This window comes from Camarhynchus parvulus, chromosome 5, assembly GCF_901933205.1.
Source record: "Camarhynchus parvulus chromosome 5, STF_HiC, whole genome shotgun sequence".
Classification (NCBI taxonomy): Eukaryota; Metazoa; Chordata; class Aves; order Passeriformes; family Thraupidae; genus Camarhynchus; species Camarhynchus parvulus.
The window spans coordinates 11,430,697-11,447,532 of NC_044575.1; the positions used below are offsets into that span (position 1 = coordinate 11,430,697).

Here is a 16,836-nt window from a genome sequence, read left to right on the forward strand (position 1 = left end):
TCTGCACTGGGCTGAGGTGGGGCTGCAGGGTGAGCAAAACACTGACTGTGTCTCAATCCACAGGGACCCAGGGCCAGTGTGCTGCAGAGAATCAAGCAACCACAGTCCATTCTACAAATACTGACCCTGGAGTTGTACTCCATCTAGAATATTCAAACCACAGCATAGAGACCCTGGTGAGCGATATTTCAGCTGGCAACCTCCAGAGCTACTCCTAAGAATTCTGAGGGAAGCTATCGAACCTGGAAAGTTTTGTTTTGTCAAGGACAGAAAAATGGCAGGGCTAAATGAGCAGAAAGCTTTCCAGTTTCCAATTAAGTTAAACCAGGTACTGATGCTTTTCAAGCATAAGGAATATTCCAGCAGTGTTTAAGGAAAGGTGAGCAGAAAACTTCTTCCAGGATGGTATGCTAAACAAGCTAATTCTGGCCTAAGCAAGCTTTTTTGGAGAATGAATAAATAAATCACTGCTTTCAAGTAAACACTGTTAAAGCTACATCACTACATAAGGACCTTCAGCATAGACATTTGCAGATAATCACATACCCTTTGTAGCCTTCCAGACATAGAGCCTGAAGGCATTTACACCTAATTTGCCAGCTAAAGTTTAAAAGCAAGATGATCATCAGTAGAAAAGTCACAGTGAAAAGAACCAGGTAGCCAGACAACTCATGCAAAGGTAACTAGAAGGGATGTATGTCACCCAGCACAGCCCTTCATCAGCTTCAAGAAGATGTTTCATCTGCATTCTGCAGCCATTCAGTCAATGCATAGGGGAAAGCAGGGGGACCTCTGCCTGCAAAAGAGTGCAGGCACATACCCTAAACCCACTTAGAAACCCAGAGCCAGCTACTTGATGCTGCACATGGGATATTCCCAAGAACTGACTGAATAACAGACACTCCCAGGAAAATGGTATTCTGGACTGTAATAAAGTTCTTGAACAGAGCTATCCTTTTTGTTTTTTTGTATGCTTTCAAGTCATCTATTGAAACAAATAAGGCACTTTCACAAAGTGACTGGTTCAAAACTGGTCTTCTTCAGTGCTGAAAGAGCATCACACCTTGCACCTAAGAGTGAACACAATGTTTTGTTTGAGATTATTTCAGTTAAGGATCATGTGCAATTTAAGAATAATTAAAACTTGTTTGTTTTAATAACTTGACCTCAGGCTTACCTTCCTCTATCTGTGACTGAGAAAACAAGCAGAAAACCTTCCCCTGTCCTCATGTACTGCTCACGCATGGCTCCAAATTCTTCTTGTCCTGCTGTATCCAGAACTGAACAGAAGCAAAAATATGGATTATTACATTTCATGTTCTGATAGACTGAAAAAAAATATTCCTGATAAGATATTGTGAAAGTCTCTCCTGTGCATCATAGCCAAGCAGAAACCACTCTTGGCAGATACTACTGGATATTTTTCTAATAGTCCCAACAAATTCTTGCACTGACTGAACAATTCAAGACCTCCCAAACAAACTGAACAACAAAACACTTGAGGACTTCTGCTAATTCCTGACCATCTGAAACAGATGGAAAATGCTCAGAGATACATGAGGATGAGGGTTGTTGATTTATTCTTAAACAAATCACCAAAATGCAAGAACTAAAATTTTTAAAGCAAAGCATTTCTATTGCACTTGGGAGAGGCAGCACAGAGGTGTGTTTTTCATGCCACCATGTCACCCAGGTAACTCCTGGGAATAACAAAAAGTTCCTAATCCTAGTTTTGTGGGCACTGTGGGCGGGCTACTTACTGTCCAAGCGCGCGGCTCTGTCGTCGATCACGCATTGCTTGGTGTAGGAGTCCTCAATGGTTGGGTCATAATCCGTAACAAAGTAGGACTGCAGAGAAGAAAACAGGTTTGTGTCTTAGACAAGCACACACAGGACATTCACTGAGGGAGACGCTAAAACTGGACACTTGACAGCATAAGGAAAGTGAGTGTGTTTATCCATGTACAACCATTTGGTTCTTCATCCAAAGATATCCAGTAATGTTTTTTTATTCCTAGTAAATGCTCAGAAATTGTAGACATTACTAGAAGAGTCACCGAGTTCACTGGATTCCTACAGCCTTTCCAACATTTCCTAGACATTACTGGTAACTCCTAGGATTTCTCAGAAATCCCTACAAATTTTCAGTTTCTATGGACTTCTAAGGTCTCTTGTAATTTCTCTGAACTTCTGGTAGGGTTTAGAAGTTCTTTGACATTCTCAAGTTTACACAACTTCCTTTCCCCATCCCAGAGCCAGAAATTTCTAGGAAGTATCAGGACTTTCTCAGCTGTTTCTAGAATTCCCTAGCAGTTCTAGAACAATGTCTAGCAACAGCTCCACACAGCACAAGTAGCACTTAGTTTGTTAGCTGAAAGAAGTTTGGTAGAACATCCTGGTTCCCAGGATTTCTCTCCTGGTTTTAATGACTTTAAGTACTCACAGCCCCCAGACAGACAACCCCTGAAAGCAGAATTAGCCATGAAATGCCTGTGCCACCCATGGTCTAAGCACAAGGCTCCACCAGACACTGCCAGGCTGTTGCTTATCACCCACACTGCACAGCAAAGCATATTCTGGTACATTTCCCCAGAGACTGGGTGATCTGGTACTGAATACTGGGTTAACAACACCATCAGAAGACAAGTTTAGAATACAAAGGATGAAGTTTTAGCTTGCATGCAGTCATAGTAAAGTTAACTTCACCTAAAACTGAAGGAATCACACTGGCATAACAAATCTGAACCCTGATCAAATTCCTTCCCATCTATGTTCCCAGCAGGCACTCAGTGAACAATTTGTGCAGAACTGCAGGTGTACCATGTGTACATTATTCAGTTCTGTAAACCAGTAAGGAATTAAGAATGTTTTGAAACTACATAATGACTCCTAGGAAGAAAAAAAAAAAAGGAGACTTTGCTAAAGCACCTTTCCCATCACACAAACTTAAAAGATACCAATAAGACAACACTCTGCTCCTCTAAACTTACTGAAATCAAGTTAACAGATGTCACAGTTGGGAAAAGAAAACAAAAAAAAAACCGGGGGTGGGGGGAAGAACTGAAATCACAGCGCTAGCCCACTAACCTTCTCCAGACACACCACTGTCACTGCAGAACACAGTTATCTCTGTTCCTTGCAGATCATTTATGTGCCTGTGTTTGCCCATGTCCAGTCCAGGTGAGGAGCTGCTCGTGAGGACAGCCTGCAGGACACTGTCCTGAGTGCACCCAGCTGAGCCCAGCACTGGGACATGGCCATGCCAGGCTCCTGGTTCAGCAGCATTCAGGACAGGGGTTCCCCAGCAGAGCTCACTGGCTGAGCTGCAGCTCCCTTGCTGGGAGAAGCACATCCCCAGCTGTGGGCGCTGTATATAACCTGTGCTCAAGTACCACAGCCATCATGCAGCTGGCTGCAGGAGGAGTTTGTACAGGTTGCTGTTGATCTGTTCATTTAGAGCTGGCACCACACTAAAAAACTGCTGCCCCCAGAGCAGAGACCCTGAGCAGCTCCTTTGCATTTCAAGCAGACATCAGCGTCCTCTCAGGATACACCTACACAGCAGCCACAGCCTGTCTGCATTGATGCACCCAGGCTAAACAGTCACCCTGCTTCAACCCCACCCACACCAATCAAAACAAAAAAAAAAACCCTAACTAACACTCTACCACTAAAAAAATTCCAGTAAACCAACAGGCCTAAATGATGCTAAATGCAACACAGAGCCAAAATGCCCATCTATAGGCAGCAGAACACTCACCTCAGAACAAGCAGCTCTTTAAACTATAAGTCATCCCTTTACCTTGCTTCCCTTTAAGATTTAAAGAGGAGAAAATTCAGCCTTCAAAAGTGTCCTCTCTCTTTTCTTTTGCCTCTATCCATGACTCAAAACGTGCTATCCAGGAGCTTAGGAAGAGACTTTGAGGAATGAATTTATACAAACTGTAAATAAGATCTCAATTCTTCTGTGGCCTTTAACAAACCTTAAAAGATGGATGAGAAACTTAGGTGAACATACAAATATATAAATAAAATCATTTACAGAATCTGACGTTAAAGGGATGAAGGAAGGGAATTTAAGTCCTATGTTTCACTAAGGAAACAGAAAGTGATATTTATAAAAAAGCATTAAGTGACTAAACCATGGAAGATAAAGCCTGCACTCTGAAATTACTCCCTATCCCTCTCCAGCTTCAGCTTTCATTCCTCCATCCTGCAGAATTCAAAAGTTACTGTTTGAACCTTTACATCTACAAAATGGTAAAGGATAGCAGCTTTTAAATAAAAGGGAGATTTTGGAATCAATTTATTTTGCTCTCATGAATCAGAGTTAGTAGAACACCTAAAGCAGCAAGTTTATATCTAGCATGGGCAGTATTTTTCACTAAGAGAGTTCAGAAAAAGAAAGCCATAATGATCTCAGATGGATTCTTCTTATTTTCCTCATTATCTGTCCAAGGGCCAACAACTACAGCATGTTCTGTAATCTGCAGGGCATTTCTGTGACTCCCTCCACCCTTTTTAGTTTGTTTTTTTTTATTTAATTAAAAAAACCCAACTATACACAAAGCAAGAGTGCAAGACTAGGTACAGAGACATGGAACACGGTTCCTCCCTCAAAAAGGGAAACAAGATTAAGTCATCCTGATCCAGCATCAGCCACATGTCAAATTCAGAACGAGCAGATGCCACAGATCCCCCATGTAACAATTGCTCTTACAAGTATTTTCTTCCCTCCCAGGGAGCTGGCACTGCCAAATCTGCTGTCACAGCCACTACGGGAGAGCTTTGCAAAGCAATTAGTGCTGTGGTTTAGCTCCAGGCACTGGGCAAGGCTTATGTGCCTCAAACAGCTGCTGGTTTTGAAGGAGTCTTCCTTCCCAAATTGCACTGGGACTATATGCTGCAGGACACACAACAACCACAGCTCGCAGGCTTTATTGAGTCTGGGCTGATTTACAAAAAATAGATGTAGCAGACACAGTATTTATCAATTTGAGCAGAAATGGACCTTCCTGCTGCTGTTCAGGCTGTGTTTAAAGAATTAAGGCATGGCAGATATGCTGAAACATTCCATGAGGCCATCCCCTCACTCCTGAATGCTGTCCAGGCAAGGTGCCTGCTCACCCAGCAAGCCCAAGACCCTACACCAGCATAAATAACTTTGCAGAGGTCAAGGAGTTTGTGGCAGAACTGCTTAAAAGCCTAACAGGAGCCAAATTGCAGCAGACACAAACCACTGACAACCGGCTGGTTTCAAACTGATGCCAAGCCAGACAAATCAGAGGAGCCAGCACATCCCAGAGTGCTGGAATAGCCAGGCCTGCCTAGTCCTGGGTGTTTTATGAAAGTGTCAGTGCGAGCCCTGACACCCCAGGGCAGCCACCCTGCCAGGCTACAGCAGTCCCAGGAAGCACAGCAGGAGCTGGGATGAGAGCTGGCATGGAACACAGGGCATGGCTCTCTAGGGTGGCCCCATACAGCCCAGGGTGTCAGATCCGCTCCTCTAGGAGTCATTGAGTTCCTCTGACAAATCCAAGGAGCTACAACTCATTCAGCTGGCTCCACTGCAGCTGGCCACTGCCTGCAGGAAATAATTAGAAGCAGTTAAATTTCTTCTAAGGAGATAGTAACTTGAACACGCTCTCCTGTTACACCACCCCCTTAATCACTAGCAAAATCAAAGCTCTTTCCACCCATCTCCTAGAAGGGAAATAAGAAGTTGAGCCCAGTAGTCTCATCAACCATTCAATTTACCCAGAATGTTATGCAACAGGTTTTCTAGGTTTTCTCTTTCTATGACTGCTGAGGCAATCAAGCCCAGAGACGGGAAAGCCTGCGGCCACGGGCTTTTGTAAAGGGGGAAAAAACCAAAAGAGCATAAAAATCCCCAATCCCACACTACCTACATCACTAACAGCTGGGGAACCCACCACTAAAATCCCTTCTTATGTACACACTTGTCTTAAAATGCATTTCAAACGACCTCCTGATCTTCACAGGAGTTTCTACTTGCAGTGCATGGAAACAATGACACTAGACAGAATACAGCTCCAGCAGTCTTTGTTTAAGGCAACAGCAATCCCTAAATCAGTGTTTCAATCACTCAAGTCTTTTGGTAAGACATGAAAACCTGCTCTTAAGTTTATCCTCTTCCTCCATTTATTTGTTGCCTTTAATACACATAGAGAAATTCCTCCATTAGCTGACAAGCTTGGAGTCCCACTCCATAAATTAATAAGAATGACTAAGTAAAGACACCTTTGATGGAAACCCTCTGGGCCAATTCATGGCTCTTATGCCACTTTTCATGAAGTAATAAACAGTGCATAAAATGAAAAGTCAGGAGATAACTTTCTTTTGCACTTTTAGGGTGGGAGAGAAGTAGGATGCTGTTGACAGGAAGCTGCCTCCCTAAGCTGCAGTCCAGAGGCTGGCTGCAGAACATTCCTCCCCTTCTCTTTACACCAGGCTGGAAGGCCTTGCAGGCAGCCCAGCACAGTGAGAGCACACCACCACTATGAGTAAGTTAAAGCAGAGGTACATGCCAAAATATACATTCATCCTTGCTGTCTCTATAATCTCCATCTGTATTTACTAAACATACACATAATGTTTCAAAGAGCCACTGGTTGCTTATTTAAATTTTTTCCACATGTTTTAAGGTTTTGGTTCAAACCCAGCAAAGGCAAGGAAATAGAAGGGTTTCCACCCTCCAGCTACAGTTACAGACCAGCTCTGGATTTAAATAAGCATGTGCAATTTGAGCATTGCAAACAGCCCAAAAATCCTCCCTAGCTATAATCTTTATGTTAGAACTTAAAACAAATACGTGTGGACCAACACCAAACACCAAAGCTTCAACTTCAGACTTGAATAAATCCCCAAATACCTGAAGACCCCAAGACATTCCCGTGCCATGCTCCTTGACAGAGTATTTCTTCTGGCAGTCTCTCCTTTGCCTGCCTTTTAGACTGTCATCTCTTCTCTAGGTTTTACCTCATTTCCCCTGCACTTCACCAAGAATATGCCTGCTCTTGAGTCACTCAACCATTGTGAAGCCAAATTCACCCCCTGCACTGCCAGGCCTTCACCATGGGCATATAACAAACAGCAGCACCAGCCACAGCCCTGTCACACACCACACTGATCACATCAGAAATATTCAACCCAGAAAGACAGACACCTAAGTTCTCTTCATTTAAATGAGTATTTCCAGCATTCATTCCAAGCCATAGACAAAGCCAGTGCCACAGGTTAAGACCAGAGCTCCACTGCCATGGCCAAAAGTGGACACCTTTCTCTTTGAGGTACTTGGTTACACCATAAAAGCCTTCCCAGACCAGGAATTAAGACCTAAATGACTGAAGTTTGCAACTTCCATTGTCCTTCCACCCATGACATCTCATAGCCTCTGCCATCAACTCTTCTACCTAAGAGTGGCAGACCAGCCACGTCTGTACTAAAGTGATCCCAGTGACACACTGTGCCCTCCTCCAGCTTGCAAAGGAAGTGAGAGACCATTTCTAGGAGTCCTAATCTATGCTCCTGTCTCTGGAGGAGGAAGCAGACAGGTTCTATGTCACCACAGGCAATTGCTAGAGGATGGGTGACAGTAGCCTGCCACCTTGCCCAAGCACTGTGCTGCCCTGGTCCAGGGCTAACCTGCCCAGCAGCAGAGGCAGTGAGGCAAAGCAGCAGCTCAGGGCCCCAGCACCTCAAGGGATTAAAAGAACCTCCTTCCACAGCACAAAGGAGAAGTCATTCCTTCAGAGGACATGAGTTGGCTGGCTAGAAAACAAGCAAAACATGCAGTAAAAAAACCCTGACTTCTAGAAGCAAACATAAACCCAGACTGCGTTCCAGAATAAAGGAACAGACAGAGCAAAACACACAAATTTAGCATTTCACAGAGTCCCAAGCACTTGGGTCACAGAAAAACCCAAACAAACTAAGAGCACACCACTAATCAGAGAGTCTCTGACAAGCTTGTTCCAATAGCAAACACACACCTCCCCAAGAGCAGGTGGTTCACTAGGACCCACTATTTCCAGACAGATTTCATTGGTTGGTGCTGGAAAAGCAGGAGGTGGATGCTGTTGGGGTTGATGACAGGTTTGCCACCTCTGCAAAGGTTTTGTGCAGTGCCCAAACAAGTACCAGAAAAGGACTGCAGGAGGCACCCACAGCAACCCAGCACCACTTCAAACATAAATGCCCAGGACTGCATTCAGCAGGCTTTGCTGGCATAATTTACAGAATGAGGGCAAGTATTTTGCTGTTGAATGTTGGGAGAATAGAAGGCCAAAGGTCTAGAATTATCCTGATAAAGGCCAGACTAAAGAAACAATGATTAGAGAACTGCCTCATGCTACAGAAGGCTAAGTGTGTCATCATCTAATCATCCCATATTCCTACAAATCTTTAAGAGGTTCTTTCTTTTTATTATACAAACAGTAAGAGCACCCATTCCTTTCTTCCAAGAAATATAAATTAAAATATAGTCAGCGCTTGCAAGTAATCAATGATGCTTCCCTCAATTTGCACTTCTTCCCCGTGCCCTAATGTGTACTGTCAGCATTGTTACGGCTGTCCAGGGAAACAGATGTCATTTGTAACTTCAATTACTGCCATTACCCAGTGATGTGAAACACTTCATTTCATGAAGTCACAAACACAGAAGAGGATTAAGCTGAAGGAAGTTATAGTGAAAGAAAGATGACATGAGACATGTACAAGCTAAGCCCTTTGGAAATTCATACACGAGCTGAAAATTTTTATTTGTTCCCGAAAAAATAGCAACACACATATATATAATACCAAACTATGATTAAGTACATGCTTAATGAAACATTAACAGTTCTACTGAAGAAGAAAATAATAATGGAAAAAGCAAAGTTGTTGTACAAGCCACGGCAGCCTCAGAGTTCATCCATTAGATTACTGCCCTGCCAACATACAACTGGAAGACAGAAAAGAGTAGGATACAGAAATAAACACCTGACTTGGTTAAGTAGAGGTAAGTCTTCTCCTTAAATTTCTTATGCAATGCAAGGATTGTCAAAAGCTTTGCTTAACCTGGAAAAACTAAAAGTGTCAGTCCTATTACACACCACAGACTCCTCTGTCCCTCTCCCTCCATGGACATTGAGTGAACACATCAGAAAAAGAGAACTCCTAAGAAAACTCTGTTCAGTGCATAGGCATATTTTAGGCACATAGCTAAATATAACGTGGCTCTCCTCTACATAGCCTTTGTTCTGCTCACTGCCCAGAATACCTAATAACAAAACTGGCTTTGCATCCCTCACAGGTGTGGGGAAAAATAGGCTAGGATGGGGGGGCAAGGGGGAAGGGCCATGGAAGGTAAAGTATCTCCAATTTGAATGTTAACACATAAATCTGTCTAGGCACCTTTAATTTTTCCATTTCCTAAATGAACTCTTGGATTTTGTATCCATTAGCACACTCATTTCCAATGATATTTCTCCAGATACCTGTATGCTAGGAAATTTCAGATTTCACCCCCAGTTAAGCAGGACTGACTTGTGTGACAGATTTAAAAACCAGATTGGTTCTGGAGCATCAACTTATTCTGCAGTCAAGTAGTGGACCAACATTCAGGGATATGAAAGACTGAAATCAAACTGACTTTTGTGCACTGACAGGGAACATCCATCAGCTCTTACGCATTTCAACATGCCTAAAAAACTGTCTGATAATTTTTGCCCTTCCCCTAACTGCTACTTAAAATAAAGCAGCTTTAGTTTCTCCAACCCCACCCTTTTTTTCTCCCTGGCACTTAAGGCATGGCTGGCAAAATAGCTTGGGTTTACAGGTAGAAATCTGCAGAGTGTAACTGCTAAAGAGATAATTACAATATCCAGTGGGGAGAAAAAAATAAACCCAGCTACAGTAGATTTGCTTGGGGAAAAGAAAGTGTCTTTGCCACTTTGACTAAGACAGGCTTTCAGTGCGTATTCAAATCATAGAACTGAATTATTTCAATTTCAAGAAAATTTATTGAAAATTAATAATATTCCAGAATATTCATTCTTGAATTAATAATTCAAGAATAATCATTAAAACTATTTCTCTGAAAAGCTTCGTGCCCTTTTGCTAACATACTGCCAAGCTTAAACACACCATCAGAAGCCAGTACAGTCTCAACTTGAGGGCCTTAAATGCCTTTTCCAATCGAAAGGATTCTATGATTCAAATTCTGGGTGGTGGCTACATGAACATCATGTGAATACTGATGAGAGTGGGTTTTCTTTTCATATATGTTTTGCAGTGCATGTGAACATCTTTTAAAATACTAACTTCCTTAAAAACCAGCAGATTGATACTTTTTACAACAGCTTCCATCTTTTAAATTCAACCTGAATCTGCACTGTGCTTAAGTCTCCTTTCAGTTCCCAGCTTACAGCTCTCCCCATGGGACAGCAACTTGGTATTAACAGCTCACCACCCTGTGAGCATTTCCCTCCCATTTATAATTCTCAAAAATCAAACCACACCAAACACACTCACTTAGACACCTGGTTTAGGCAATATGTGCACTAAACTTTGGCCTCTCTGGTACTTCCTAGTGGTGCAGTTTTCATTGCTCAAGATCAGAGAAGGTGCACTTTCACTGTCTGAGAAGACTTCTTTGTAATGCCTTCAGTTAATGCCCTTTAATGCCAGTAAGCACCTACAGAGTTCTTTGAAGGCAGCTCTGCAATTTCTCAAGTTGAAACACGTCTGACTGTAAAGCATATTCTATACTGCAAGCTTAGTTGAGTCTTGATTTAATTTAATTTCATTTTTATTTCTCAGTAAATCTGTGCAGGAACTATGAACCCAGCAGGTACTTCATCTTCCTCATCTTAACCACTCACAACTCAAAGAATGTTGAAAACATTCACAACACACCATCTTTTCATCTAGAAAGTTTTATCATGTTTCGATAGCTTTCAAGCTAGCAGCTCACACAAGCTCTTCACTATGAACTCAAGGTTTTTCTCAAGAAAGCAGTGATTTTTTTTTTGAAAGTACATATCTGATTTTAGGACCAGACTACATCTGTAAGAGAAAAAGTAAGGTTGCTTCAAAAATCCCCTGGTGAGGCAAGTCATAGATTACTTTTTCCCTGTACACAAGAAATCATTATCAAATCAACCTCAAGATAGACAGTGTAATTAGGAGATTTCGGTTTATAAACTAAGTAATTGGAGGAGACTTCGTCAATTAAGATCTCTCTTCACTTCTGTAATTCAGATGTAACTGTACCACAGTCAGAAACAGACTTGAGCCTAGTGGCTCCAAGCAGACCCATGTTTAGGGATTTCCAGTCTATTCACAAAGAAGCCACTTCATAATTCTGATCAACTCGGACTTTTCAGATTGTCTAGCTTAGGTTATGGACATTTGGAGCCAGACAATTACATTAATTAAATTAATTAAAGTAAGAAGTTTTTCTTGCCCAACAAGCCAGTGAAAAAAAGCTGCACTCCAGCAGCTCTAACCCCTATTTCACATTTTAAATATGTGAACATGTTTGATCCCTGGGAGTCCACAGCAAGCTAAAATCAGAATTTTCTGAAGTTAACACTTTTCTTATTCTGACTCCATTCATCAGAACGAGTCGGGTAGAAAGCCTGAGGAAGGTAAATTCTCCACATTCTTCCTCTTAAAACATTTGTTTAACATGGAGATACAATCAGGTTGACTAGCCCACTAATCCCAGAGCCTACAGTTTTCTAGAAGGAGTCAAGCCAGGATTAAATATTTATAAGACAGTATTTCATTCTACAATTAAACTACAGCAACTTCCTAGTGAAAGAGGGAGGTTTTATCATCCCCAGTCCTGACATTCCACTGTAATTCCCTGCTGCCTTCAGGATGACCCAGAGATCAAAAAGTTCAAATTGCCACATAAAAATTACAAAAATCCCTCATCCAAATAAATACTAGCCATGCAAACCACATTTATATGTCCAGGCACCTTAATAAAGTTCACATAATATCACCAAGAGACACCTTTTGACCCAACTTCAATACATTCAATTAATTTATTAATACACAATTTGCTCAAATATGTAAATGCCAAACAGGGACTGAACCCAAAGAACGAAAACTTCCAGAAGTTCTGATCATACCACTTGTTCTGCTGGGAAACAAAAACCTTGAAATGACTCTTTCAGACCCAGTAACACATTTTATTTACACTGCCAGATCATTGTAGACATTGATAGCAATGCACTAGTTCCTGTCCTGTAGGGTTTTTTTCTATTACCAGTAAATTCCATGGAATTTTTGAACACCAGCTTGGACAATATCCAACATAATAACACTCAGTTTCATTAGCAAAGTCTGGAGTGCTTTATTTTTCAAATATTTGTTGACTGATCATTAAAAGCTAATTATTTAGGAAAAAGCTATAAAAATAGCACTTCTATCTAATAAGAACTATTGCTTCAAGATAAGCACAGCTCTAACAGCTTTATTTGCCCAAATTACATATTTATTCAACTCCAACCTTTTGGCCTTAGATTAGACTGTCTAGACTAATTTTGCAGACTACAGACAATTACTATTATCTTTAAGTTTGGAAAGTGTCATAACCAGAAGTGTCAGGAATGCTGAAATTACAGCTGTGTAAGTGTTATTTAGCCATCTATTTTCATTAGCAAGGCTAATAATTACTAACCTTCCCCCCAGATCCTCACCCAACTCGGTGAAACACATAGCAGTTATTCTGGAGCATGACAATTTTAAAAGATAATGAAATAACTGGTTGCCTACCCATGAAATAATGGACTCCTTCAAAGTGTGTTACTCATTCAGGAGTGCAAGCATCAGAGGCTGCATGGTGCATATATTATAATGCTAAGATGTGCTGCAAAATTAATTAAAATAAAAACACACTGGGTAACTTTCCTTTAGAAAAGGGTGCCTGAACAGCTTGCAGGTGGCAAGCCATTAACAAGAAATTCATGCTAAAAACTCCAAAAGCAAAACCATACTGAACACACACTTCTAACACATCAATTTCTAAAGTTTTCCACACACCACAGTGGCAGGGCATGAAAGCCAGGTTGATTAACCCAAGGCCCACTGTCCCATGCTGCAGGCCCAGCAGCTCAGTGGCCAGGGTTTTTTTGCACATCCATATCAGTCATCAATCACACTGTATTTTAAGATGAAAACGTGCTTTCCCCCACCTGAAAGCATTTCTCAGAAGTTTGTGACTAAGCAGCAAAACCTCAGAAAGAAGGAGAACTTGCACTGGTCAATAGGTGTTTTTTTCCATGTGATCTGTACTTGCAGATTTGGCTCTCTGAGCCAGGCCAGCGCACGGGCTCCCACGGGTACCAGCAGGCAGAACAAAGCACTCCACACCACTCACTCCCAAACCAGCAAAAAGCTCCATAACCTTCATGTTCCCTCTGCCAAGTGAAGTTTTTCAGGAGATTCAAATTTCACCATCTGATTTTTAACCCAGACACATCAAGGAGAAGCGCTCACAACCACAGTTTGGGATTTAAAGCCAAACAACAAAAATCTTTAGGGTATTTTTTATTGTGGCTCTAACTTAAGGTGTCAGGTTAATGCACCTGATTGTGAGAGTGGAAAGGAAGGAAGGGGATCTCTTCCAAGGTGGGGCAGGCTGCGTAAGCCTTTTCTCACTAGGGACAGAGTGTTCAGACCTTCCTGGCACTAAAGCCTTTGTTTTGTCCCACGGCTTGGGCACGGTGTTCAACAGGTCTGATTCTGACTGATGGGAAGAACCCAGATTTAGCCATTGTAAACTGAACTTAGCAAAGCAATGTGGTAAGTCACTCCACCTTTGGAGCAAGATGGAGAAATCCTACCCCATGAGAGCAGGGAGATCCCCAGCACAGATATTTCAGTGACGCAGGCTGACCTGAGATCGGGATGAGGTGTGATGCCTGCCAGAAAGCACAAGTATGTTAAACAGAGGCTGCTCTCACAGATGTGGGCACTACTGCTTCAGAAATAATCGCTCAAATTAATATCACTATCCTCAAAATTCCAGGTTTCTGGAAGAACAAAAGCTTAGAAATCAAATACATGGGGAGCAAGAGCATGCAGTGCAGACTGGTGTAACTGAAACAAAGTTTCAGCTGGACAAACCACTTTGGAAAACAGCAATGCAGAGTATTTTCCATCACAGATACCAGGGGAGTACAACGCTTTCCTTTCCAGCCTAATCAGCCCTCACAGAGAAGTTTAATCTTAATATCCTTGAAGAATGTCTTCATAGTCTCTCTCACTAGCAGCAGCAGCAGATTTCAAGATCAAAGGTTATTACTCCTTCCCATCTGACAACAGCATAATTCAGCCTGGTTTTCTCATCAAGTGGCTGAGGCACAGTACAGCACATGAGGATTGTTTACATCAGGCTGTGTAGCACTTCATTTCTGACTCTTCAGAAACAAACCATGTCTACTGCAACTTCTACATTACAGGCAGATAGCTGAAGTTCTTAGAAGAAACACAAGAGGTAAAAGAGAGAGTTTTATCCTAAATATAAATAAAACCAACAAGGAAACCCAAACCACCAGACTCATGGTTGGGAAGACAGAATGTACGGCTCCACTCCATGTTTTGTATCAGCATCCCACAAGTCAACCCAAACATGCTGTCCTGCAGTATCTCCAGACCCTGCAACTCAGTGGCACAAGGTTAATCAGTGAGATCACTTTTAAATCAGCACATTTGCACAGTGACACACGAAGCCTGTGTGCAGCCCTAACATTGTCTGTGCCCCTCCTTCAGAATCCCCACTCGCTAATACTCTGCTGAAGAGTATCGAATGGGGCAGTACCTATTTTTCCTGAGTTATTATTTTACAGTGTGCATGAAGTCCCATCAACATCAGAACCACAGAAAAGCAAGGGAGAGATGCTGTCTGGGCAGAGGATGCTTTCCTGGCAGAAGATGCATGGATGGCCACCCTTTTGTTCCAGCAAGCAAGCTGCACCCACAGGCCCACCCCAGCAGCATGGCAGACACAAAGCCAAATAATTCACAACTGGAATATTCACTGGGGAGCTTGACAGAGGGAAGTGCTTGAGTAGCATTATCCTCCCAATTAGTCAAGACTTTAAAAGCACAATGTGACCAATATTGTCCCAACTCACACAGAGGGAGGTGTGCACAGTCAAATTCCCCTAATCAGAAACTACAGAGTGGTTTTACCATTGCTGATCCTGACATGAGTACAATTTCATAGCGCAGAACTGGTTATAAGCACTGTCTTGCTAAATTAGCTTGTTAGCGGATCTACAGGGAAAAGGAAGAGATCCTAAAGCCCCAGTAAGCACAATTAAAATGCTCTTAAGCAGTGCCAGAATTCTCAGCCTCAGCAACTTCAGATGTCAAAGGACTGTCAAATAGATACACATTTATGTCCTTAAATTTTATTTAAAATGCTTTTGCCCTTAGTAGTCAGCCTACATATTTCAGCAAGCAACGATTTCCATCTAAAAAAACCTTATTTACCAGCAAAACGTGTGGTTGTACTAAAATCAACCACAGTGTTTCTTCCCCTTCGCCTATGCACCTGCGGGTGTAGTACCACTCTTAGTCAGCATCACCCCACTCACAGGGCCCAGAAACACATAGAAATCTCAGAGGGAGTTTATTTTTCACTTCAAATTATCACAGACACTGCATGGAATAGAAAAAGATGGAGATAACTAACATTAATTAAAATCTATGGCATTGATGCTAATGTTCAGAATGTTCAAGAAAAGATTGGATGAGGCACTTTGTGCCATGGTCTAGGTAATATGGTGGTGATCAGTCAAAGGTTGGACCTGATTCTGTGATTGTTAGATGAATATTTCACATGACTTTTTGAGTTGGAGGACCCACCCAGTTGGATGTTAATCCCGGCTTTTGCACTTTTAGAGCATGTATATCTTAAAAGCAATGATTGTTGTACCCCAGTGAGAATATAATTAACCCTAAACCACATGCTTTTACAACTAAAGCAAAAAAGCCAAACATCTGCTGCAAGGGACCATTCTCATTCCACTAAAACCCAGAGACACAGCACACTCAAGGTGCATGTTGGGAGACCCGCTCTAATGGTAAGATCTACTTCATGCCACAAACTAGTTTTACTTGCAAACACCTACTTTCACGTGTCAAAAAGCCACATCTATGATGAACCACATCAAGAAACTGCAAGCAAACATTCAGCTGAGGTGCTACACAATCAAACACCACACACAGTCAACTAATGTTTTCACACTATGGCCATTTATGGTAGCAGTAAAGAAGGCAAATGAAAGGTTGGAGCAATTTCACACCGAGCACCATCACTCCCCATGGTGGAACTGATTCTAAGTAACAGATAAAAAAACATGGTTCATATCAAACACCACCTCTACAGGCAATCCAATGTTATTTCAGAAATTCACAGCTTGAGCTACAAGCATTTTCTGGAGTCACACAGACCTTAGGATCACTGAAAATCTGTTTAGTATTTTCTTCTCCAACATCCTACTTAGCAGTACATTAGAGCAGGTTCCAAAATAGTTCTCTACCCATTTTTGAGTGAAGTTCCTCCAAGGGGAAGAGGAGTTAAAAGATCAAATTAAGAGCAAACACTTCCCATTCAGAAGCATATGAACTGCTAAAGGGAAACAGTGCCTGATTTCCTTCCAGAGCTGGATGCTCAGGCTGAACCCGAACTCTCTTTCTCATGAAACAATGGCATTGTAATTCCTTGTTTGAAGCTCAAGTGCTCCATACACCACCCAGCCACACCTGGACCCTCAGACAGTCATTCTCCACTCCTGATTCTGTCATCTAAAG

The 16,836-nt window shown here is 42.0% G+C and overlaps 1 protein-coding gene across 1 annotated transcript in view; it reads right to left on the reverse strand.

Moving 5' to 3' along the window:
- RRAS2 (RAS related 2) overlaps positions 1-16,836 on the reverse strand; it is a 41,963-nt gene that overhangs the window by 9,470 nt on the left and 15,657 nt on the right. The window contains exons 2-3 of the mRNA XM_030949320.1: positions 1,761-1,848; positions 1,178-1,280 (exon numbers count right to left, since the gene is read on the reverse strand). Coding sequence (XP_030805180.1) covers positions 1,178-1,280; positions 1,761-1,848 — 191 coding nt within the window. The remainder of the gene's footprint in view (positions 1-1,177; positions 1,281-1,760; positions 1,849-16,836) is intronic.